At 45.2% G+C, this 25604-nt stretch overlaps 1 protein-coding gene across 1 annotated transcript; it reads right to left on the bottom strand.

Moving 5' to 3' along the window:
* Positions 1-2219: 2219 nt before the first annotated feature.
* On the bottom strand, positions 2220-15946 carry UBAP1L (ubiquitin associated protein 1 like; the record flags this gene model as incomplete). The annotated part of the gene is made up of 5 exons (XM_080664103.1): positions 2220-3112; positions 3979-4080; positions 8213-8419; positions 9802-10395; positions 15827-15946. 5 exons carry the CDS (start codon positions 15944-15946, stop codon positions 2978-2980), a joined length of 1158 nt encoding a protein of 385 aa, XP_080520229.1. The 3' UTR covers positions 2220-2977.
* Positions 15947-25604: the final 9658 nt, after the last annotated feature.

Raw genomic sequence — 25604 nt, 5'->3', positions numbered from 1 at the left:
AAATTATATAAAGAACTCAAGCAACTCAATAGCAAAAAACAAACAAAAAAAAACAAAACAACCACAATCTGATTAAAAAATAGGCAGATCTAAAAAAAAAAAGTCAGATCTAGCCTTAAGCGTCAGCCTGCCTACTGAAGGGTCCTGGGTTCTATTCCGGTCAAGGGCACGTACCTAGGTTGCAGGCTCAATCCCTGGCCCTGGTCAGGTGGACTGCGGGAGGCAACCAGTCGATGTCTCTCTCACATATTGATGTTTCTCTCTCTCTATCTCTCCCCTCCCTTCCACTCTCTCTAAAAATCAATGGAAAAATATCTTCTGGTGAAGATTAACAACAACAAAAAATAGGTAGAACTATATAGACACTTTTCCAAAGAAGGTACATGAAAAGATGCTCAACAGCACTAATCATTAGGGAAATGCAAATTGAAACCACAATGATATATCACCTCATACCTGTTAGAATGGCTATTATCAACAAGATAAGAAATAAGTGTTGCAAGGCTGTAGAGAAAAGGGAACCCTTGTGCACTGCTGGTGGGAGTGTACATTGGTGCAGCCACTATGGAAAACAGTATGGAGGTTCCTCAAAAAATTAAAAATAGAATTACCATATGATCCAGGAATCTTAATTCTGGGTATTTGTCCAAAGAAATGAAAACACTAACTCAGAAATATATGTACACCCCCATAGTCATTGCAACATTATTTACAATAGCTAAGATATGGAAATAATCTAAATGTCTATCAACAGATCAATGGATAAAGAAATTGTGTATGCCCCGCCAGTGTGGCTTAGTGGTTGAAGGTCAGCCCATGAACCCAGGAGGTCATGGTTTGATTCCCAGCCAGGGCATATGCCCAGGTTGCAGGCTCCATCCCCAGTGGGGGGTGTGCAGGAGGCAGCTAACCAATGACTCTCTCTCATCACTGATGTTTCTATCTCTCTCTCCCTCTCCCTTCCTCTCTCTGAAATCAATAAAAACATATTTTAAAAAATTGTGTGTGTGTGTATATATATATATATGTGTATATATATATATATATGTATATATATATATACATATATATATATGTATATATATATATACTAGAAGCCTGGTGTGTGAATTTGTGCATGGGTGGGGTCCAGCTGGCCCACCCCAATCGAGCTGGGCCGGCCAGAGGGGGGGGGGGCAGTGGGCAGTTGGAGGGCAGGCCCCGCCCCCGATTGGGGTTGGGAAGAGCTGGTGGGGGTGGGGCCGGCTGGGGGGGAGGGGCCATGGTGGTTGCCAACCGGCCCCATCCCCTGGTCAAACGCCTGATCGAGGGGACAACTGCATATTAGCCTTTTCTTATATAAGATATATAATGGAATATATATTAGCCTTTTATTATATAGGCTATATAATGGAATATTATATAGGATATATAATATAATATTATCCTATATAATAAAAGGCTAATATGCAAATTGTCCACTCAACCAGGAGTTCGACTGGGAGTTGGACCAGGGGGCAGGGCCGTCTGGCCAACCTCCTGGGTCCCTTCCCCCCCGGCCAGCCTGCCCTGATTGGCTCCAATTGGAGCGGGCTGGCCAGACCCCACCCATGCACGAATTCATGCACCGGGCCTCTAGTTCAGCTATAAAAAAGAATAAAATCTTGCCATTTGTGACAACATGAGTAGACCTCAAGGATATTATGCTAAATAAATAAGTCAGATGGAGAAAGACAAATACCATATGGTTTCATATGTGAAACCTAAAAATAAAAAACCAAGCTTATAGATACAGATAACAGATTAGCAATTGCCAGAGGTGGGCCCAGGGGATGGGAGGTGGGAGAATGGGTGAAGAAAATCAACAACAACAAACAGCAGATTAAAAAAAAAAAAAAGATTTTTAAAAAACAATCCCAGAGAGCTTCTTAAAAAAAAGAAAAAACAAAACAAAACCCAGATCCCTAGGGGCTACCAAGTTGGACCTTCTGAGTCAGATTCTCCAGGAGTGGGGCCTGGAACTCTAACAGACTTCCCAGGGGATTCGTATGACTAACAGCCAGGTCCAATCTCTCTACTTTTCCTGGGGAAACTGAGGCCCAAAAAAGTTTTGAGCCAGTCATCAGCAGAACCAAAATCAGAAATTAGATCTTTGAACCCACAGTTAGATATTATTTCCACAAAAGACCAGGAACCTATAAGACCCAAAAGAATTGCCCATCATTTTGTTTGTTTGTTTTAATTTCCTTAAAACCAAAGCACACAATTTAAAGGCTCAAATAAAGGTAGTTTTACAAGACTTGTATGAGAAAACACAGCTCCTTGTCTACACCCTCCCACTTCTCCCTCCCCACCGGTAACCACTTTCAACTCTTTTAGCCGATTCTTTGGGTATTGAACGAAGCCAGAATGTCACCCAAAATATGCTTCTTTGACATAAAAATTATTTCGAGCTGAAGGCAATTAAGCAGCAGCAAATGCAGGAAAAGCTTTTCTTCCCCCTCTCCCTTTTCTGTCTAAAGGCAGGATATAAATTCTCTTTTTCTTGAGATTGATTCTTATCCTTCCAGAGATACACTAGACTCTGAGGACTAGAGGAATCTGCAAGTGAGCCTTACTCCATTAGTTCCCTCCCATACATTTACCTTCCAAGTTTGTCATTTTTGGAAGGCTAAAACGGATTTCCTTTGTCTTGTTATCTCTATACAAATGTGTTCTTTGTTGATGCTACATAAGCCAGAGTTCTAAACCCCTGCTTTGAGCTACTTTTCACTGAGGGTTCTCCCACATAATGTGTGCTGCATATATTAATAAACTGTTTTTCTGTTATTAATTGGTCCAGCTGAAAACCCAACATGGGTGAAGTTTTGCCTCTCCTATAGCATTTCCTCCCACCCTTGGCATTGTTGCATTTTTACAATGAGTATGCATTGTAGACTTGGATTGCCAGGTTTAGCACAGGTCTGGGATGCCTGGGCATTGCAGAGTGCCCCAGAGGTCACTGGGCACAGGCCACCAGCTCCTCCAGGGCTTGGTCGCGGCGGTTGCCATGGACCAGCAGCACCTCCTTGATCCGGTCCTGCTGGAAGCCCATGTCGCTGAACTGCTCCCAGAGGCGCAGGAACTCCCCTGCCTGAGGAGGGGAAGGCAGAGAGGGCACTGAGGCTTAGCCTCCACCCTGGGGAGCCCCCTCCCTGGTGTTCTCTGTATCTACTTCCAGAAAGCTGTGGCCCTCACAGGCCAGGTAAACCTGACCCTGGGCGATACCTGCATTTCCTTTGTACCTGTGAGGTGACATGGGCCAAGGAAGGAGGCCCCAGCCTGGCCACTGGCTTGGTCCTGGCTTTACTCCCCTACTCCGGCTCTCTCCTGACTACCTGTGCTTGGGGGCTGGGGCAGGAAGAGGAAAGCCAAATACTGGTGCCCAGAGGAGGCACAGCCCAGGATCTCTGCCAGGCCCCAAACTCTGCCAAGGTTTCACACAGTACAGCTTTGGTCCTCCTTCCTCCTCTGGCACCAGCACTTTAAGCATCCCTGCTTTTCTTCCTCCCTCCTCCCCTGTGTTTCTCCCACCCTTCTGTCCCTTCATCAGCCTCCGTGAAGAGTTGCTCTCAAGCCTGAACCAGCTGCTGAGCATGGACAGATCATATTCATCAGGCACGCAGAATGTACTACTGGGCTCACAGCTGCCTATATTCTGGATTCCAGATAGACGGCCAACTCCTTGAGCAGAGAGTTCAAGCATGAGAGGGCATTCAATGACACGTGTGCTGATTCAGTTAAATAATACAAAAGCCGTGCCTCTGGTTTCCTCCCCACCTCGTCCCCTCACCTTCAGTGCTTCATCTCCCTGGGCTGTCTGCTCCCCAGCACTGAGCAAGCAGGCTCTCTCCCTGTCGCCCCCAGGCTGGCTCTGGCACCGCATGCCCCTGCACACCAGGCTCATGTGTATACCCCCATCCCTTCTCTGCCTCGGGCTCAGGCAGGTGGCCAGCTGACCTGGCTCTCAGAGAACTGGAACATCTCCATGGCCTCCTCCACCAGGCCCTCGTCGTAGCCCTGCCGCAGCAGCCGGTCACAGGCACTAAGGTAGCTGAGAAACTGGGCCAGAAAGGGGCAAAGAAGGAGGGGATAAGATGAGTGGCTCAGTGGTTGAGCATCGACCTATGAATCAGAAGGTCACGGTTCAATTCCCAATCAGGGCACATGCCTGGGTTGAGGGCTTGATCCCCAGCAAAGGGTATGCAAGAGGCAGCTGTTCAATGATTCTCTCTCATCATTGATGTTTCTATTTCTCTCTCCCTCTCTCTTCCTGTCTGAAATCAATGAAAACATGTTTTTTGTTTTTTAAAAAAGGGGAACAGCAGGGGCAGTGGATGGGGTAGAGGAGACACCCCAAGGACCTCCGTAAGGCCTGAGCTCAGGCCAGCTGACTAGGCAATCCACCACACATGACATGGCCCCAGAAACCCCATGGCTGTGGACAGGTAGACACCAACTATCCCAAACTATGGGCTGGAATCCAGGAAAGGGGCTGTTAGGGTGAGCTAAGGTGCTCCCAGAAGCTAAGTGGGAAGAGGGACAGGCCTGAAACACAGGGTCTCTTCTCACTCACCACCCATCCCAGCCTGCTCACCCTCCCTGGTGAGCACCTACCTGTATGAAGGTGCCATCCATACCTGTGTATCCCCACCCCACCCCTAGACACATACATCTCTGCCACCCAGGACTTCATGAGCCCCCACTATGCAACAGACCTGCGTCCGTGCTGGAGAGGGGAGGGGACAGAGTGGACCTCACAGGGCTGAAGACCTGTTCCAGTCACTTCCTGCCTAGTACTCAGGGGCTGCTTTGGTCCTCAGGATGAAGTGCTGCCTCCCAACCAGGGCTCAAAGGCTTGTTCCTGCCTGTCAGTCACCTCTGCTCCTCCCCCAGCCCCCTAGGTCCCTCATCAAGGCCAGCCTCACTCCTCTTACCTGGGGATCCTCTCTGTCCTGTTTCCAAGGTGCCGTGCTTGGTGGTCCCACAGCACATACAACTTTGTAACTGCTCTACTGTCTTTCTCATCTTTCTCACCCACTGGCTTTTTCCTCCATGAGGGAAGGGTTGTGTCACCGCTGTGTCCCAGCACCCAGCATGGCAGGCAGAAGGAGCTCAATAAATACATGCTGTGTTTATAAAGTGAATTAAGAACTACCTTCAAGGAGCTCACAGCTCAGTGGGGGAGATAAACCAGATACTGGAAATCATGAGGCCCAGACAAATCAAAACAGAATTTATAGGGAGTCAGTGCCAAATGAAGTTAGTGCCAGGCCATAAGAATTGTGGGTATAAGTGGAAAAGAAAGAGGTTGGGTTTCTGCAGACCTTCAGAGCTAGGCAGAAAGCATGGATAATATAAACTAATGGTTTCAGCTTCTGAACTGTCCAAGCACTTGCTCCAGGACACCTACACCTTGCTCTGAACACATCTGGAAAACCACCCAGCCAAGCCCTCCTTGCACACCTGAGGAAACTGAGGTCTAGGCAATGCGGGCAGCTTGCTCAGGGTCCCAGGACTAGGGCCTAGATCACCTAATCTCCTGCTAATGCCTTGTCCATCATGGGGCCACTACTAGAGGAGGGGCTTGAGCTAGCTTAAAAGTAGACAGAGTTTCTGAAGGTGAGAACAGGAGTGGGGGCAAGGGCAGATGGGAGATCTCCCTTCACCTCTTAGCTCATCCACAGCAATAGATCATGGCCTTAGTGTTGATTGCAGCTACCTGGGAGTTTTAAAACTACTCATAAACTGCCCGACCAGCATCGCTCAGTGGTTGAGCATTGACCTATGAACCAGGAGGCCATGGTTCCATTCCCGGTCAGGGCACATTCCCGGGTTGTGGGCTCGATTCCAAGTGGGGAGCATGCCGGAGGCAGCTTATCAATGATTCTCTCTCATCACTGATGTTTCTCTCTCTTTCCCTCTCCCATCCTCTCTGAAATCAAGAAAAATGTATTTTTTTTTAAAAAAAAACTACCCATAAACCATTGATCTTGCCTCCAGAGTCTCTGATATAGGGGGTGCCGCCTGGGCACTGGGACTCTTATAGCTCTCCAGAGGATTCTAATAAGAAGCCATGGTTGAGGACCACTTACTCAAGGGAGAGCTGTCCTCAGTCCATACTGAGGATCCCATGCCAGGCTGCATATCAGAACCACCTACAGATCTCTAAAAATAACAGGCTCTTGAGGGTACTCCAGATCCACTGATTGGGACCCTCCCGAGTAGGTCCTGGGAATCTGCATTTGTGAAGATTCTGCTGCTTTGTCAGTTTTGGGGCCTATGGGACTGTAAAAGCCACCAGGCCTACCTCAGACCCCAGGGTGGGGCCCCCAGAAGTCTATAAGCACATGTTCCCCCTCCATTCTGTGAATAGGGAAAGTGAGACTCAAAGAGACTCCCTGATGTGCCTGGAGTCATATGGCAAATCTGGGCCTGGCCTATGGGCCCTCACATGTGCCACCCATGTGTCCTGCAGGCAGTCAGTGGGCACTTTGATCCTTGTGGAAGGAAGGAAGGAGTGATGGACAAAGCTTATCTTTTGAGTCTCCTTCGTTCTCCCTGGCTCTTCAAAGTGAAGATCACCTGATGTCCTCCCTCGTGAGCCGTCTCTGGCCATAAAGGATTTACTGTAGTATATATGTTTCAAGGGGAGAAGGAAACTGAACCCAAACGAGTTTCTTAGTTAATGGAAGAACTTCAGAGAATAGAGGAAAATATTAACTTGGTAGGGGAGGATAGATACAGTCATCCAATGGCCCTTCAGGCCCACCCCTCCGGGCCTAGCCCCTGACTGCCTAGTGGGGAAGAAGGCCACCCAGAGACCCAGCGGGCCAGGCAGCTGGTCGGTCTATGTCTGGAAACACAATGTTCCTGATACAGTGGATTCTTCCAGGCCACCCACAGGGAGGCCAGTGCCTCTTCTGGCTCCAACTAATCTTCAGATCTTCACAGTGACAGCCTGAGACCTCAGCCTGTCACCAGTCCTAGAGACTAGGGTTGGGGGAGACATGTCAGGGCCCCCTCTGTGGGCCTGGTCTCTCACAATCCTCTGGGTAGCTTCTTGGCCATGGTCCTGGCTTTCAGTGGCAGCTGAAGGTGGAGGCAACTTTAGATCTATTCTTAAATCTCAGATGAGCCTGGGGTGCTGCCCTGAAAGGTTCTCATACAGAAAAATGAGAGAAAAGCATTGAACAGTAAAGATTCAGAGTTAACCAGCCTGTTTCCCCATCTGCAAAGTGAGGATAGTAACAGCAACCTTGAAGAATTGAGAAGACCTAATTGTATACTCTCAGACTGAGGGACTGGCACACACAAAAAAGGTGTTTACGAAATATTAACACCACTAATGCCTGAATGATGAAGGGATATAAAGGTCTGACTAGCTAAGCCCCACTTAGGATGACTCTGAAGGGCCATATCTGCTCCAGAGCTGAGGGGATGGCTGACACTGTCATTGGGTCTACAAAGCTCAACCTCTCCATCTACCCACTCCTGCTTCTGTCCACTTCCTTCTCCAGGAGTTGATCCCAAGAGCCTCCTTAATTAACTCCATCTGAGTCTGATTCCTGGGGACTCCAACCTACAACAGCGCTTTTTATGTACCTGGTATCCCCCATACCTCCTGGCCACATCTAAACACCCAGGAAATACCCAATAAACACTGTTGACTAGATGGATAGGTGGGTATGGGTAAACTGAACACAGTTCCTTCATTGAGGGAAGTGGTTGGAGCTGCAACATCTAGTAGTAGTCACATGTAACTATTTTAATTAATTACAATTACATAAAATTCTCAGTCATACTAGCCACATTTCAAGTAATAACGTATGGCTAGTTGATACTGTATTGGACAACAGGTATAAAACATCGCTCATTACAAAAAGTTCTACTGGGAAGCTATAGAGAGATTCTTTGCTGCCCAAAGCTCCAGCCCCTGCATTTGGGATACAAACCAGGAGAGGAGTAAAATATCAAGACTTCCCCAAGTGTGCATGGGGATTCCTGATAAACTCCTATGCAGAAGGTAGCTTTAGGATCTAGAAACTTGCTCATAACCCCCAATAATTAATGCCAGGCTGCGATTCTGCCTCTGAAGAGAAGGAAACAAAATTTCTTCAAGTTAAAGATAAAACCACATGGCCACCCGTCTGGTTCCAGCTCCACAGCCCCCCAACTCTGGAGGATCACTCACCTGGCTCAGACTCTGACGCCCCGTCTTCTGCAGAGCCACGATGGCCCTATGCAGGGGATACCCCAGGGCGACCACTGGCCCGATGAGATCTTGCTCCTCTTGGCTAAGGGCAGACAGCAGGTCAGCAGAATCAGGGTGTGATCTTCGGGCGATGAGAGGCTGGGGCTCCCGCACAAGAGGTGGCAGGCAAGTGTATGGGCTGAGGGACTGAAATACAGACAAGCTGGATGTGTCATTTACCACTGGGAGCAACATCTGGTTGGGCAGAACATTTTAAAAGGTGTCTTTCATGCCACCTTCTATACAGAGTGTAGGGGCAAATGCTGTGGAGAGCCTGGAGTCCTGCTCTGGTTCAAACTCCAGATCTCTACTGTTTACTCAATTTACTCATATGTGACATGAAGGCAATCATACTAGATACCTCAAGGGTTGTTACGAGGCTGAAGAGTTATTTTAATCCGGATCAGAAAAGAGCCATCCTGGCATTAACATCTGGCCCTGGATGTGGGCCCAGCCAGCCCAGCTCACAGAGCCTCTTCTCTGTGTTTGCTCCGAACAACGGTGAGAAGGGTTGCTGGCCCTCTTTACAAAGTGGAGAAGGGATGGCTCAGAGCACCTCAGTGACTTGCATAAGATCACACACCAGTGAGTGGAAAAGCCAGACCGCGAGTCTCTTTTGGATTTAATTTCATGTTGGCCTTATTCTTTTGTACCTACTGGCTTGACTGGGGCCGCTGGGGGGCAGAAAGATGTGCCCTATTGCTACCTCCTGCTGCTAATCCTGACCCACCCCATCTACTCAGGATCCAGGTTGTGTGGAATTTGATGATTATACAATTTGGACCTCTTAAATTAAAAAAGACAGAATTATAAATATAAAATTAGGCATAAAGCTTTGGAAAGAGCAAAGTCAGAGGCCTGAGGCTTAGCTTCATTGGTTTCATGGTAAATTCACTTCTGCTCCCCATTCTGCTGGGTACAGTCTTCTGTCCCCAGCTTTCCCAGCCTGTAACAACCCTCACCTCTCTCTCAACACCTGATCCCACGCTCTATACAGTACTGCCTTGTCTCCACACCCCCTTAGGCAATTGTCCAGTGGTTTTGACTGTCTCTTCCAACCCAGTGTCTGGCAGGAATTTACAGACAGTGACTATTCCCTCATTTGGCGTCCAGCTCACCGAGTCTACAGCAAGCCCTGCCAGCAAGCCCTAGATTTGAGTCACATTCATTGAGCACCCCCTAGGGGCCAAGTCTGCTGCTGGGTGCTCTGGAAACAAAAATGAATGCGAACCAACCCCTGCCCTAAAAGAACATGAGTTCATATTCCACGGGAAGAGAGAGACGGGTACTGGATAACTACAATGATGTGGCATGAGCCCTAGCAGAGGCAAAGCAGGCACAATGGGAAACAGAGGGAATGGGAGCCCTCTGAGCAGGGACTATTCTAGGCAAAGGGCTGCAGGAAGAGCAGCAGGAAAGGCTAGGGAGGAGGAGCACAGAGAGGAGGGGACCGTAGCTATGGACCTGGCTGGGGACCCAGACTATGGGGGCCTTGCTGCTGATATTGGCAGAGCCTGCAAGTTCCTTACCGCGACCGTGGGCTTGTGGCTCCGCAGCGGGGGCACGGCACCAGCCGTGGAGGGCCGTGGGGCCGTGGAGGGCCGCGGGGCCGGGGCGGGTACACAGGGACCCGGGGGTGGGGGCGCGGGGCTCTGGGGCGGCTCTGGGCTGGGACAGAGGCTCCACGCCCGGTGGCGGATGCGCTGCAGAAAGGCGCGTGGGCGGGCAGCCGTCCTGCCCTCGGAGAGCCTCCGCCGCACACCGGCCAGCTCTGACCTCACGCCTCGCAGCACATGCAGTGAGCACCGGTGACGGCCCGGGCTGGGGCTCGCAGGAGCGCTGGGCTGGGGGCTGCACGGCCCCGGCTTTTCCTCATTGGCAGGCGTGGCTTCTTCCTCCTTCTCTTCCTCCTTCTGCTCCTCTTCCTCGGGCTGCTCTTGGGGTCCAGCCTCGGGGCCTGCGGCTGCAGCAGGCGCGGACGCCAGCCCGCATTCCGGGCTGTCCAGCAAGAGCCAGGCTGGAGGAGCTGACGCTGTCTCGGGAGCATCGCATTGGAACTGGCAGGGTCCCCGGATGACAGCCTCCACCCAGAAGAGGGTCCTCCTCTCCAGGCTGAAGTCGTGCTGCTGAGAGAAGGCTACGTGAGGCGTAGCCAGGCAAACCAGGGCTCGAGGGCGCACCACTACCTCTGGTCTCCAGGACCCTGTTCAGCCAAAGACTTGCCAGACCTGCACAGCTTCCAATTCTGAGCTCCAGGCAGTCAGCACAGTCCACCCGCACCCTCCCCAGCCTCCGTTTTAGCTAGCACTGGGGTAGATGGATATCAACAATTTAAAGGTAAACTCTGCATGAAGGACAAATGCAGTGAAATCTAATATCTAAGTCCCTTTGCCATTTAGTATGCTATTGAACAGTAGTAGCAGCTTAAAAACTTGCTCAAGGCGCTTTCACTTGAGCCCAGCACCATTTGCCAGTAAGCAGTCAGCCTTGGCAGCCCGCCAGGCACATAACCTCCCTGTGGGTGACATCTGCCCCCATCCTCCTGGCTGCCATCTGAGGTTGCTTTGGGACCCAGGCAATCTAAAACTTGCTAATCTTTGTTGAACCCCACTTAGTAGGTTTTAGTGTTATTCCTTTTTCCAGATTATGAAAATGAGGCTCAGCAAGTTTAATTTGCTGGAGGTCAGCTTGGAGGTGAGAGGCTGAGCTGGGATTTTTCTGACCATCTCACTGTAGGGCTTTATCCACTACATATAAGGCCACCTAAGAAAGCAATCTGGAGCCCACATAAATAACCTAACTTGAGAGTTTATAAATGAGGCAAAAATAAAAGATTCCTGTCACATACCTTTAAAATTAAGAACCAGGAATATAACATGGCATTAAAAATATAAAAAAAATTAAGGGCAATTTCAATGTTCTATGATGGCCATTTAAGGAAAAGAGAGGCTAGGGGAATGTTGTGTGTGAGGGAAAGGGGAGACAGAAAGACAGACAGGCACTGTTCCCTCCCACCTCGGACATGACCCTGCATTGGGGAGAGGAGCATAATTTAGCTGGCCCAGTGTGACTCCCCGAGGTCAAGGACTGTGGCTTACTCCTCAGAGCTGGGGCGAGCCTGGCACGGAGTGGACATTTGTAAAGGTGTACAGAATACATGGTTCGAGAAAGAGATTGGAGCAAAATAGATGAGTTGTGAAAAACATAAGAGGAAAAAGACAACTTCAGAACTGGTGAGACAGACTTGTAAAGAAAGAGACTAAATTAAAGAGACAGCCAGCAGGACTTCAGGAATAAAATGATATAAAGACCCAATAAAAATACCAACACTTGTGATTTCTGGAATTAAGCAAGATGATTCTAAAGTTCACATGAAAAATAAACAAATAAGAATAGCCAGAAAAACCCTGGGGACAAAAATATAAATAGGACTGGCCCTACCAACTGTTTTATTTTATTATAAAACATCAACAATTAAAACTATGGTACTGGCACAGATAGATTAGAGAATAGAAAGTCCAGAAATAGACCTTAATATCTATAGGGCTTTAGTAAATAATAAGATAGCATCTCAGGCAATGGGAAAAAGAAGAACTAATCAATAAATGGTGTTAGCTATCTGGAAGAAAATAAAGTTAGATCCATTATCACATTATATACAAAAGGATAAATTAAAAAAAGATCAAAGATTCAAATGTGTGATATGAAACCATAAAAGTACTAGAAGAAAACAAGATAGAAATCCTTCATAACATCAAGGGGGAAAACCTTTCTTACTCAGAATCAAAATCCAGAAGCCATAAAAGTACACACAGGCATATGCCCAAAATCTGCATGGCAAATGTCATGAGCAAGGTCAAAGACAGATGACAAACTTGCGGGGGGGGGGGGGGGGGGAGAATAGCACTCACATAGAGATAAAGGGCTAATTTTACTAATATAGGGAGTGCCTAGAAATAGACAAGAAAGAGACTCACAGCCCAACAGGAAAGTGGAGAAAAGATAATATGGACAGTCCACAGAAAAGGAAATACAGAGCTCTCTTAAATATAGAAAAAGCTGCTCAACCTCACTCGTAATAAAAGAAAGCAAAATAAAACTACTCTAAAATACATTTGCCTATCCCTTGGCAAGGACCCACAGTCTGATGACACTCTGTTGGGAGTGTGGGAGGTACAGGCCTCTTGTAGTGTGCTGGTTGGGATATATATCAGTACTAGAGGCCTGGTGCATAGAATTTGTGCACTGGAATTGGGGGAGGTCCCTAAGCCCGGCCGGCACCCTCTTGCAGTCCGGGACCCCTCGGGGGATGTCTGCCTGCTGACTTAGGCCCACTCCCCACAGGGAACAGGCCTAAGCCAGCAGCCGGACATCCCTCTCGCAGTCCAGGACCCCTCGCTGCTTACCGCCTGCCTGCTTGCTGCTCCTTACCGCTCGGCTCGCTACTCCTTAGCGCTGCTACGGAGGCGGGAGAGGCTCCTGCCACAGCCACTGCACTCGCCAGCCGTGAGCCCAGCTTCTGGCTGGGCAGCATTCCCCCTCTGGGAGCGCACTGACCACCAGGGAGCAGCTCCTGTGTTGAGCGTCTGCCCCCTGGTGGTCAGTGAGCATCATAGCATCCAGTCATTCTGGTTGTTCCGCCCTAAGGGTCGCTTAGGCTTTTATTATATAGATAATCCCTATGGAGAACAATTTGGTAATGTACTTAAATTCAAAAGGACATTTGTATATACTCATTTCCTGCAGCATTGTTTGTAATGGCAAAACACTGGGAAGAACCTGCCCTGGCCAGTTTAGCTCAGCTCGTTGGAATGTCAAAAGGTGGTGTGTTTAATTCCCAGTCACAGCACATATCCTAGTTGCAGGTTCGATCCCTGATCAGAGCCGATCAATGTTTCTCTCTCATATCGATGTTTTTCTCTCCCTCTCTCTTTCTCTCTCCACTCACCTCTCTCCCTAAAAAAGAAAAAGAAAAAATAAATTAAAAAAAGATTGGGAAGAACCTAAGTGTCTATCAGGAGGGGTCTCGGTCAATAAAGTATGATTATCCATATAGTGCAATACTTCAGTGAACAAAACTGAAGAAGCTTTCTAGGTACAGATATGGAAGATCTTAAAATATATTAAGTGAAAAAAGCAAGAAGAACGGTGCATATAAAATGCTACTTTAGTGTAAAAGGGGGGAAATATCTGTATTTGCTTGTATATACACACATAAGAATCCCTAGAAGAATATATAAAAAATGAGTAACAGAGGCCATCAGTAATGGGGTGGAGGTGGGGAACAGGGCAGATGGGAAGGCAAACTGCTTGGGGGCCAAACTGACCCCATCACCTTGATTTTGTAAATAAAGTGTTACTGAAACAGAGCCATGTCCATCCTCTCCTTCCCCTAAAACTTTGGCAATTAGACTATGAAACAACAAAACAGACTTGAAGAGGCTTTACGCATGTAAGGAAGGGCTCCTTGGGAAGGAGCAGGGTGAAGGGGTGGGCATGGGCTCTGGGGTGTGACAGGCTCCTGTTGGAATCCTGGCTGTACCCCTCACAAGCCATGAGACCCGGTGGATCACTCAGGTGGGAGCTTTGATTTCCTGTGCCGTGGGGTAGGAACACCCAGCTGAAAGACTCATAAAAATGAGAAGAGTGAACATGTAAAGAGCACCTAACATGGGCCTGGTGCACAGTAGGTGCTCAATAAATGGTAGCTGTTATTATTTTTCCCTTTAGGCCACGACAGGTTCGTCGAGTAATCTAACATCATCATTATGGGAAAATGCATTTTAAGTTCTTAACACTGGAAGTACAGCCCAGTGAACTCGAAGGACTGATCAGGAGAGGCTGTGAATCATACTTGGAGTCTCATGCTTCTCTATTTGTTAGTTTGGCACAACAGTTAATGAAATGCAGGCTCAGGAAGGGAAATAGGCTTAAGGGATTGCAGGTGCCCACCCTGAAAGCAGGAGGCTAAGCCAAGTCAGCATTTGGCTAGGACACTAGACATGGGCTTGGCAGAAGGGTGCCTGTTTCTGCTACTAGGAAAAAATAGCCTCTTCCCGGCTTGACTTGAGCTCAGCAGGGAAGGAAAAGCTGTGATAATCCACCTCCACTGGAGCTCAGTAAAGCAAATTCCTCTTCCCAACAATACAAGCTCTCCTGCCAGAGTGAGCGCCCACAACACAGGGTGTGGGGGAGAGCAAGAGCTCCTGCCCCACAGAGAGTGCTCTGGGCTTCACAAAGCTTATTTCAACTCTGGAAACATCTGTCCTGAGGAACCTCAGTGCAACTCTGGGGTCTGCAGATGGAGCAAAACTGCACCACACCTCCTGCTTCTGTGCTCCAGGCCACTCAAGCCCCTCTCCAGGACTCTCCTTTCTGGACTGTGTTCTCTACTGACTTCCCGAAACCCTTTGCCTTCAAACATCACCTGTCCAGTTTCTCTCATGTTCCAGTCCTGCTCTTAGCTAATAAAAAATTATCTGGAGTCAGGACTTGGGTTTTAGTCTTGACACTAACTTTGCACAAATCATTTCCTTTTTCTGGGTTTCAGGTTCCTCAAAATGAGTGAAAGCTTATCTAGATCCTCAAACTGTTCCACGAAGCACCTGGCAGACAGGGAAGAATGAGCATGTAGGAGTCTGCATATTTGGTCCCAAGAGGCCCAAAGCCAGTTTCACAGTTCTTTGCAATCTTATTCTTTCATTTTTATTTATTTATTATTATTATTTTTAAAAGTATATTTTTATTGATTTTACAGAGAGGAAGAAGGAGGGATAGAGAGGTAGAAACATCGAACAGCTGCCTCCAGCACAACCCCTATTGGGGATCAAGCCCACAACCAAGATACATGCCCTTGACCAGAATCGAACCTGGGACCCTTCAGTCCACAGGCCAATGCTCTATCCACTGAGCCAAACTGGTTAGGGCTTATTCTTTCATTTAAAAAGAATTCATGTGAATTTTGCATGCTACCCCATGATATATCTGTGTTCTAATGTGAATACAATAGGTTCCCCCTAATTCTTCAAGTAAACTTGATTCTTCTGAAAGTTAAATAATCATGTTTATCCTGAGGCCACATGTGATATGACCATATACACTGGGTGCCTATCCCAGTGTGTGAGCCATGGGGCAAGGGGTGCTTTAAGAGTGCCTCCAAAATAGTATTCCTTTCTAATGTACCCCAGGTGGCATTTTAACAGAGGATTCTGGATCTAATGTCTTAACCTTAAGGAGTGATTCTAATGGAATTTTAGATATGGCAGCAGAGAGGAACTGGAACATCCGTGCCATGATCCTCAATTACTTTATATGACCTTCTAGTTATCCTAACGCTAAAATAAGACCCAGTAAATAATCCTCATCACCAGGCAACCAGCCTTCCTCATGAAACACCTTTCCCTCTTAGATTATTTCCAAACTCCCTTAAATATACCAGAGCAGGCCTAGCTGCCCTTTAAAATCAAGGAACAAGGTCCCATGAGGCTCAGCATCAGGCCCACAGACCCAGGGACTAGGAGTTACATAGACAGACAGACAGAGAAATACACTTACCATAGAACCCAGCAGAAGCTCCCTGCAGTCTGGGACACTGAGTTCTGGCCCAGGGAGAAGCTCTGTGCTGGTCAGAAAGCCCTTGGGCACCTTGAAAGGGACACCATCAAGGGCACTCATTCTGTCAGAGGAGTGTGGTGGTGGCTGAGGCAGGCTGCCTGTGGCAGTGGGAGAGTGTAGTCCTGAGGACCAGGCTCAGGCCTCAAATGGCCTCAGTGCTTTCCTCTGTGGTGACTTAGCTGAGTCCCTCACAGCTAAGAAGGAAAGGTAATGTGGCCAGTGCTGCATAAGGAAGGAAATGGATAAAAACAAGACCATTCAAACTGACAGGGATTGACTATTTCATGTTTAAGTCTTATACTAGGGCATTGTTTACCAAAACAAGGTCTAGAACCCTAGTTCTAAAGTCTTGCATCAAACGAGTTTTCACCCCCCCAAAAAATGTATAGTTCTTTTAAACCTAATAAATATCAAAATCAGTGGATTAAAATTAACAAAAAAGAATTTTCACTCAAATGTTTAAGGAAGAAATATCAAATTACAAAAACTCTTCCAAAAAAGAAGAAAAGAAGGAATACTTCCTAACTTGTTTGGCATCACCTTGATACCAAACTTGACAAGAAAATTAGACGCTGATTTCTCATGAACATAAATGAAAAAAATCTTTCTTAACAAAAATAATTATGGATAAAAAAACACTGCCAAGTTGAGTTTAGTTCAGGAATGAGAGGTTGGCTTAACATTACAAAATCAATCAATGGGAGTAAAGATTAACACCAATAGAATAAAAATTAAAAATTATATAATTATTTCTCTCCATAGATGCAGAAAAAGTGCTTGATAAAATTAATACCTTTTCATTATTTTAAGAACAACAAACCCTTTTAACAACTTAGGAATAGAAAAGAATTTCCTTCCAGTGGTCAGCAAACTGCGGCTCGCGAGCCGCAGTTTACCGCTCTTTTGAATAATGAGTTTGCCAACCACTGGGTTAAGAGCTTAATCACAAGGAACAACAACAGCCTGTAATTACTGGAATCGAGAGTCTATAAAAATAGCTCCAAAATATCTAAAGCAAACATCCCACTTAATGGTAAATACTGAAAGATATCCCCAAGATTGGAAATGATGAGACAAGGATGTCCCCATCATCTCTTCTGCTCAATATTACACTGAGGTACTAGCCTGTTAAAAAGAGAAGGAAAACAAATAAAAGTATGAGGATTGGAAAGGAAGAAAACCACCATTATTTATAGATGACATAATTATATGTAGAAAATCCAAAAGAATTTATGAAGGTTATTGGATATATGATCATATATAAGAATCAATTATATCTCTATATACAAACAACAAACCATATAAATGTTATATTTTAAAAATTAGAAATTAGAGATTGCAATTTTTAAAAGATACCATTGATATTAGCATCAACTACCTAGGACTCAGTATAACACAACATGTATAAGACCTCTACACAGAAAACTGTAAAATATTAGAATAAATGGAGGAACATACCACGACCATGATTGTAAGATTCAATAATGTAAAGATATCAGTTCTCCCTGAATTGATTTACAGACCCCACATATCAAAATTCCATCACATGTTTTTTTTTTTTTAATATATTTTATTGATTTTTTACAGAGAGGAAGGGAGAGGGATAGAGAGTTAGAAACATCGATGAGAGAGAAACATCGATCAGCTGCCTCCTGCACAACTCCCACTGGAGATGTGCCCGCAACCAAGGTACATGCCCTTGACCGGAATCGAACCCGGGACCCTTCAGTCCACAGGCCGATGCTCTATCCACTGAGCCAAACCGGTTTCGGCCCATCACATGTTTTGAAGTAGATTGGCAAACTAATTCTAAAATTTAAATGAAATGTAGAAGGCCAAGAAAAGTCAAGACAAACTTGAAGAAGAAGCAACACAGTTGGAAGATATATACTTTTTGATATCAATCAAGACTTACTTTAAAGTTACAGAAATTAAGAGAGTGTTGTACTAACATGAGGGCTTATGAAGGGACCAACAGAACATAAAAGAAAATCCAGAGACAGGTCCACACATATATAGATAGATCTTTGATATATGACCCTGCAGAGCAGTAGGAAAATTATGGTATTTTTATTTATTTATTCATTTATTTAATCCTCAGACAAGGATATTTTTTTCCATTGATTTTTTTAGAGAGAGTGGAAGGGAGAGGGAGAGACAGAGAGAAACACCGATGTGAGAGAGACACATCAATTGGTTGCCTCTGGCATGCCCCCAACCAGGGTCGGGTGGCTCCCCAGGTACATGCCCTTGACCGGAATCAAACCCAGGACCCTTCAGTCTGCAGGCTGACACTCTATGCACTAAGTCAAACCAGCTAGGGCTGAAGGTATTTTTAATAAATGGTTCTGGGTCAATTGGATGGCCGCCTAAAAAATAAAAATTTTGACCTTACATTACATCATACACAAAAATCAATTCTACGTAGACTGTAGATCTAATTGTAAAAGGTAAAAAGGTAAAGCTTGAAGATAAATTGGAGAATATACTCATGGCCTTAGAATAGGCAAATGTTTTTTAAACAGATTACAAAAAGGACTAACCATAAAGGAAAATACTGATAAATTGGGTTATATTAAAGTTAAGAACTTCTGCCCTAGCCAGTTTGGCTCAGTGGATAGAGCTTCGGCCTGCGGACTGAAGGGTCCTGGGTTCAATTCTGGTCATGCCCGGATTGTGGGCTCAATCCCCAGTCGGGGGTATGCAGGAGGCAGCCAATCAATGATTCTCTTATCATTGATGTTTCTATCTCTCTATCCCTCTCCCTTCCTCTCTGAAATCAATAAAAATGTATTTTTTAAAAAGATTTTTAAAAAATAAAGTTAGGAACTCCTATTCATCAGAATATACCATTAAGAGAATTTTTAAAAATCAGAATGGGAGAAGATATTTGCAGCACATGTATCTGACAAAGGATTCATATTCAGTATATACCAATAACTTCTATAAATCCATAAGAAAAAGAGCCAATATAAAAATAGCAAGAAAGTTTAATAGGCACTTCACAAAAGAGACTAGCCAAATAGCCAATAAATATATAAGTTGTTTAACTTCATTAGCCATCAGGGAAATGCAAAATAAAACAATGAGGTATCACCATACAGTTAAAATTTTAAAAGCCTGACAATAATCAACTGATGAGGATGTGGAAATATCTGGAACTCTTGTGCACTGTTGGTGAGAAAGTCCATTAGTGTTAGTCAACAGTATCTACTAATGCTGAAATCTAAGAATTAAAAACGCATCGACACATAGCATCTGGGCCTTTTGTCTAAGAACAAGTGTAGTATCTGTTAGTTTAATAATCACAATAGCCATGGATTTAATTTTTTGTATTTTAAACATTAAATAAAGATTCTGTCACTTTAAAACACAAATCAGCACTCATTCGCAGAATTCAAGCTCATGACTGCCTATAATATGTAATCCAGACTCCTGACTGCAGTCTGGCATTTTGCAAACAATAAGGGTTTACCTAGGAGTACCTTTGGCTTAATATGTCAAAGCCCATAGAATTGATTTTTGTGTATGATGTAATGTAAGGTCACTGGGGTCATCTCCATGCCCACATGAGAGCATCATGTAAAAATGTAGAGTAGGTAATCTGAGTATAGAGAGGTCAAATGAGACTAGACGGGCAAATCCCTTAATTCCCTCATCTCCACCGTAAGCTCACTCTTGTCAGTATCTTAATTTTGTAAGACTCAGAAGACTGTCTCCCAGCACATTGGAGTGGCTCTATGCTACAGGATCAGACAGGTCCCAGTGTGATCAGTAAATTATATGCCCCAACACCCTGTTCTTACAGGGGACTTTGAGGTTCAGGGCATTGCAGGAAACATAGGAAAGTTAGCAAATGTTGTCATTCTCAGGTTTATCATTCACGTTTTCAGCTATCATTAGAATTTTGAGCCATGGGGAAGAACCTCAATTTTATTGACACCCAAGTGTGAACTGCCACAGGTCCAATGAGCAGGTACAGGGCCACCCTCGTCCTCCCTTACCTCTGGCCCAGCATCTGTATCCTCAATAGATATTCTCTATTCAGTTCTCTCTTTGCTTCTGGAGTAATTGAAGAGTTTGAGGATTCTGCAAATACATCTCTTAAGAACAGCAAGGGCTATAGTGTTCTAGTTGGAACATATTCTAAAGTGAAGGTCACCTCTGCTAAGTACAAAATGAGAAGTACAGACTCTTAAGTGATGATATTCTTCAGAGGAAAGTGAGTATTCTAGTCCTTGTGGGTGGGGAAGCTTCAGGAAAGATGGGACTTGACTTGGACCCTGGAGGGTGGGGGAACAGCCTGTGAGCAGGGTAAAGGTGGGGTGGAGAGTGTAACTCCAGGGAGAGGACAACGTGAGCCAGGGAGCAGAGGCAGGGCAGAGTAAGTGGGGGGGACAAGCTGCTTAACTCAAGTAGATAGTGTGTGCTGGGAAGCAGTTGCAGTAAGATTGAAAGGGTAGATTGGGGTGGAGCTGGGCGGGCCCTGAACTTTAGGCTGAGTGCTGACTCCATTCAGTAGACAGTGGAGAAAGCTCTGAAGGGGCTTAAAGGGGTGCGGCGAGGGTGGGGGAGTGGGATGTTAGGAATGCCAGTCTGTGATGCTTCAGCAAACAGCGTAATACTTGATCTCTCCAATGGTCTGTGTCCATTTGGCTCCGACTGAGCTTGAGGGCAAGGGGCAGGGTGGGTGGGGGTTATAGTAATCAGTCTACAAGGAGCCCAGGCAATGACATAAGTATTATGTTTAAAGGTCTCCATTATACTCTCTAAATGACTTCCTCCTTGCCCATAGCACCAATAATCTATGTGCCAATGACTCACATGTGAAATTCTCCAGTTCTCTTCTGAGATTAAACTCAAAAGCACAACTGCCTACAAGGCATCTCCTCCAAGATGTCTCCAGGGTGCCACAAACCCAACATATCCAAAGTGAACTCCTGATTTTTCCTCCCCCAAACTGCTCTTCATCCCCCAGTTCTCTCTCACTTGGACCACTGGTGTCCATGTATCCTCTTATGCCCTATTATTGTAATTGTGTTCCACACACTGGGACAAAAGTGATCATTTCAAAGCAGCAAACTAAGCCATTGCTAAAAGCTTCCAATGATTTCCTGCTGCTCTCAGAATCAAACTCAAACCCCCACAAGGGCTTCCAAAGCCATGCAGAGCCTGGCCCCGCCCCTCTCACCGCTAGCTATGTTGACCTTCAGTCTCCGGTCTCTTGGTCTAGCACAGGGCTCTTGCATAGGCTATACCAGATACTTGCTATGTTCTTCCTTGTCTCTTCCCAACTAGTTAATAGCTGTTCATTTTTCAGAGCTCAGTTGAAACATCATTTCTTCAAAAAAGCTTTCCCTGACCCCCAAACTTGGATAGATTCACCTAGTATGGTGGCTTTCAACTTTTTTTTAACTGTGACCCACAGGATAAAATATATTTGACTTTGTGACATAGCATATACATATGTAAACTGAATAATGACATTTCTTACCCTTATTATATGATATAGATATTTTCTGTTATTTCATCTAAATGCATTACAGAACACTCAGTTTGGGAAAAGAAAAAAAAAAAAGGCCTAATCTTATAGAACCACTAGTGGCCCGGTGCACGAAATTCGTGCACATTAAAAGGGGATTAATTAGAGGAAATAATTTAATATTGTGATTTGCCCTTTCTCTATAATAGAAGTGTCAGAGATGAAAGAAAATTAGTAAAATGTATATGAAAACCTTCCTCCTGTCAGAATCTGGGGCACACCATGGGACTCAGAGTCAAGTCCCCATGCACCCACATGCGCCTTAAAATCGCATGAGATCCAGACCCGGCCGGCCCCCCGCCATTGGGCTAGATCCAGACCCAGCCAGTCCCACCCTTGTCAAGCCCCACCAGGCAGGGGGCGTAGCCTCAGGTCCCCTGGCCCGGTGCCAGGCCGGGGGGTGTGCCTTGAGGTCCCCCGTCAAGCCCCACTGGATGGGGGCATGGCCTGAGGTCCCCCATCAAGCCCTGCCAGGCAGGGGGGTGCAGCCTCAGGTCTGCCGGCCCACCACCAGGAGGGGGGGCGCAGCCTCAGGTCCTCCATCAAGCCCCACCAGCAGGGGAGCGCAACCTCAGGTCCCCCGTCAAGCCCCGCTCGGCAGGGGGTGCAGCCTGTGTTCCCCCGACCCAGCACTGGGGGTGCACCTTGAGGTCCCCTGTCAAGCCCCACCTGGTGGGGGGCGCGGCCTGAGGTCCCCCGGCCTGGCGCTGGGGCAGGGGGAGCAGCCTGAGGTCCCCTAGCCCAGCACCAGGACGGGAAGTGCACCTTGAGGTCCCCTGTCAAGCCCCGCCGGTCAGGGGGCATGGCCTCAGGTCCCCTGGCCTGGTGCCAGGGCGGGGGACATAGCCTGAGGTCCCCCAGCCTGACGCCAGGGCGGAGGGCGCAGCCTGAGGTCCCCTGTCAAGCCCTGCTGGGTGGGGGGTGCAGCCTGAGATCCCGTCAAGCCCCTGGGGGGCGGGGGAGGGCGTAGCCTCAGGTCCCTGCTGATTGCTCGTTAAGGCTCCTTATGGGAACTTGGCCTCAGCTGTGGATGCAGCCATCTTTGTGACAGAGTAATGGTCAATTAGCATATTCCCTCTTTATTAGATAGGATATCTGTCCTTCAAAGCACTCAGCACATTTTTTATGATTATTGGATTATGTCTATCTCCCTCAAAACGTGTGTTAGGGTGTATTTGGTATTTTGTTCATTGCAATAGCCCTTGTATTTGACAAATTATCTGAGCCTCAACAGTCACTTAGTAAATATTTGAATAATAAAAAATGTAAATTGGTGAGTAGGCACTTTTAGCACTTATCACAATTGTAACTGACTAATTATCTGTACAGTCATTAGGCTTCTCTGCTCTAACTCCAGGATGGCAGGAATCCTGTTTGCTCCTTTTTATGTCTGTAGCATTTAACATCATACCTAGAAAATGGTAAATCAAAATAATTTCCCAAGTATATGGTTCAAATCCAGGTATCTAGATTCTGTCAAGCATGAGTTAATAAAGTTGAGAAGTGTCTCCTGTTCTGTATAGTTATGCACTTCAACACCAATCACTTCAAAAACTTTAATCTTTGCTTCAGAGACTGTAAGAAATGCAGCTTATTCCAAAAGTAAACAGTTAATTATTCAGAAATAGCTTATTGGTTACAAGCATTAAAAAAAAAGATTAAGTTGGAAATGCCTCATATCATCTCTAGCCCTTACAATATACCACTGCTAATACTTCATAGCATTCACATTCCTGCTATATATTATACTTGTTTGAATGGAACAAGACATGCTTTGTACTTACCTTGTAATTCCCAGGATAGCTTCCCTGTGGCAAAACTCATAGAAGTGAATTGCTACAACAGATGGTATAATCCCAGCTAAACTTCTTGATATATCCTTGCACAAAAGTCACGTGGACAAGAAACATGAATGGTTTTAGAGTGATTAAGTTGGGTGGCTTATACCAAAGTCTTTGACGTCATAAACTCAGCCACTGGGATGAATACTCTTAGTATTAATGTATAACTAACCTCTTTATTTAATTTTCTCTTCTTCCCTGTATTTACTTAATTTCTTATAAATAAATTATTTTGTTAAAGCTTCTCACAAGTCCAGGGCCGTCTCTACTGGGAAGATAAACAATATTCTTGCATATAAGACATGATGAATCAATACATTTCTGGTTAATCTTTGAGTGAGCTTCTCTATTTTCATTAATTTTTGTTCAATACATAAAGCATTTATATATAGGTGTTAAAAAGGCATGACTTAGAAGAGGGCTGGAGACTCAACAGAACTGTAGTTCTTAGTTCTAACAGAAAAAGTAAGAACTGACTAGCAATGATCAGCAATAACAATGAGCCCCCTATCATGCAGGTTGTGGCTTGTAAATGCCTTTTCCATTGAAGAGGAACCTGATTCCAGTCATTTCTTCCAGTGGGGTAGGAAATGTGAAAAACAAATTTGGAGCAGAATACTGGGATCGAATGGGAACTAAGGAGCTGAGTTAAAGAGACTCCCATTGGCTCAAGGTGACATAATCAATAAAGAAAACAATAAAATGAGTTGAAAGTTAAATATGTTTAGATCGGAGTTCATAAAGAAACTTGAACACAAAATTCACTAGTCACGTTTGGACAAAGCTAGGAAACCACTATTTTGAAAACTAGTAAATCAAGGAAATTACATATTAATCTCTTGTCTTTCCTATGCAAATTGTACCCGAGGATAACAAAATAGTTGGTAAGGGGATATTTCTCCTTTTAGAAGCATTCCAGCTAATAAAGAAAGAATGGCAGAATTAAACTATTTGGCAACCCAAAATGCAACTTGATTATCAATGACTGCTAAGGTCACAAAAAGAGACAAGCAGACATTAGTCCTCCTCAATTACATAACAGGTCTATGAAATAGTCTTACCAAAATATTCCAATCTAAATGTGATCAAGTCTCTAGATCAGCACTGTCCAATAGAAATGTGAGCCAAATATGTAATTGTACATCTCAATTCAACCCCAATTTCAATTCAAACTCTCAATTTCTAGTGCCCAATAGTCATACATGGCTACCATATCAGACAGTACAGCTCTAACCACTAAATTATAAGAAATACAGAACAGAGGAACATGCTATCCCAAGGATGCGATTAGCAAAATCCAGACTGGGAACGTCAAGAAAAAAATGACCTGATTTTTTCAAGCAAAACATTACAAGGGAGAGAAAGAGTACAAAGTACATGGGAGTAAGTTTCTAAAGATGATCAGAAACTTAACAGACATATCAACCAACAATGCATAGACTGCATCTACATCTTGATTTGAACAGTGTAAAACACACATTTGTGAGATAAGGAAATTTGAACACTGATTTTTTTTTTTCTGTTATTAAGGAGTTATTCGTTTCGTTAGGTGTGATAGAGCACTGTGGTTACATTTTAAAAACATCTTTAGAGCTATATACTGGAAAATGTATAAAGTAATATGATGTCTGGGATTTGCTTCAAAATAATCCAGAGTGAGTGGTGGGGTACAGATGAAACAGGCTTGTCCAGGAGTTGACAATTATTTGAAGCTGGATGATGGATATATGGGGAAAAATTATATTATTATCTTTACTTTTGATATGTTTGAAATTTTGCACAATAATTTATTATTAATTTTAGATAGGGAGAGAGAAACATCCATGTGAGAGAGATATACTGATTGGTTGCCTCTGTACACACCCTGCCAGGGACTGAACCTGTAAGCTAGGTACGTGCCCTGACCGATAATCAAACCGGCGACCTTCCGGCGGACGACACTCCAACCCAGTCACACCAGCCAGGACTGCACAATTTTTTTAATAAAAGACTGTGGGATAAGATTACAATGACACTGTCCATATTCTCAGAAGCATCATTTGTTAAAGATACCACTATAAGTCTTTCTTTCTAAGCCCATAAAGTACCAGTGCCTACTGCCACCACCGAAGGCAACAAACCAAGAAAAACTTACAAAATAAAAACCGGACAAAGAAAACACTCACTTTATTAAAACACTGAAGTTGCCAAAGGCAAGAGGGAATGGTTTTTTCCACCTGGCATTAAATACCTTTTCCTTGGGTTGTGCTGCCTGAGTCCCTGCTTTACACTCCCTGACCCATCAATGCAGATGTCTTACTGGCAAGGCTATCTGGACACCAAACATACAATGTAC

This window comes from Plecotus auritus (genome assembly GCF_963455305.1).
Source record: "Plecotus auritus genome assembly, chromosome: 1".
NCBI classification, from domain to species: domain Eukaryota; kingdom Metazoa; phylum Chordata; class Mammalia; order Chiroptera; family Vespertilionidae; genus Plecotus; species Plecotus auritus.
Note: the sequence above shows the minus strand (reverse complement) of the source record. Positions and strands in the feature narration are given on the sequence as shown.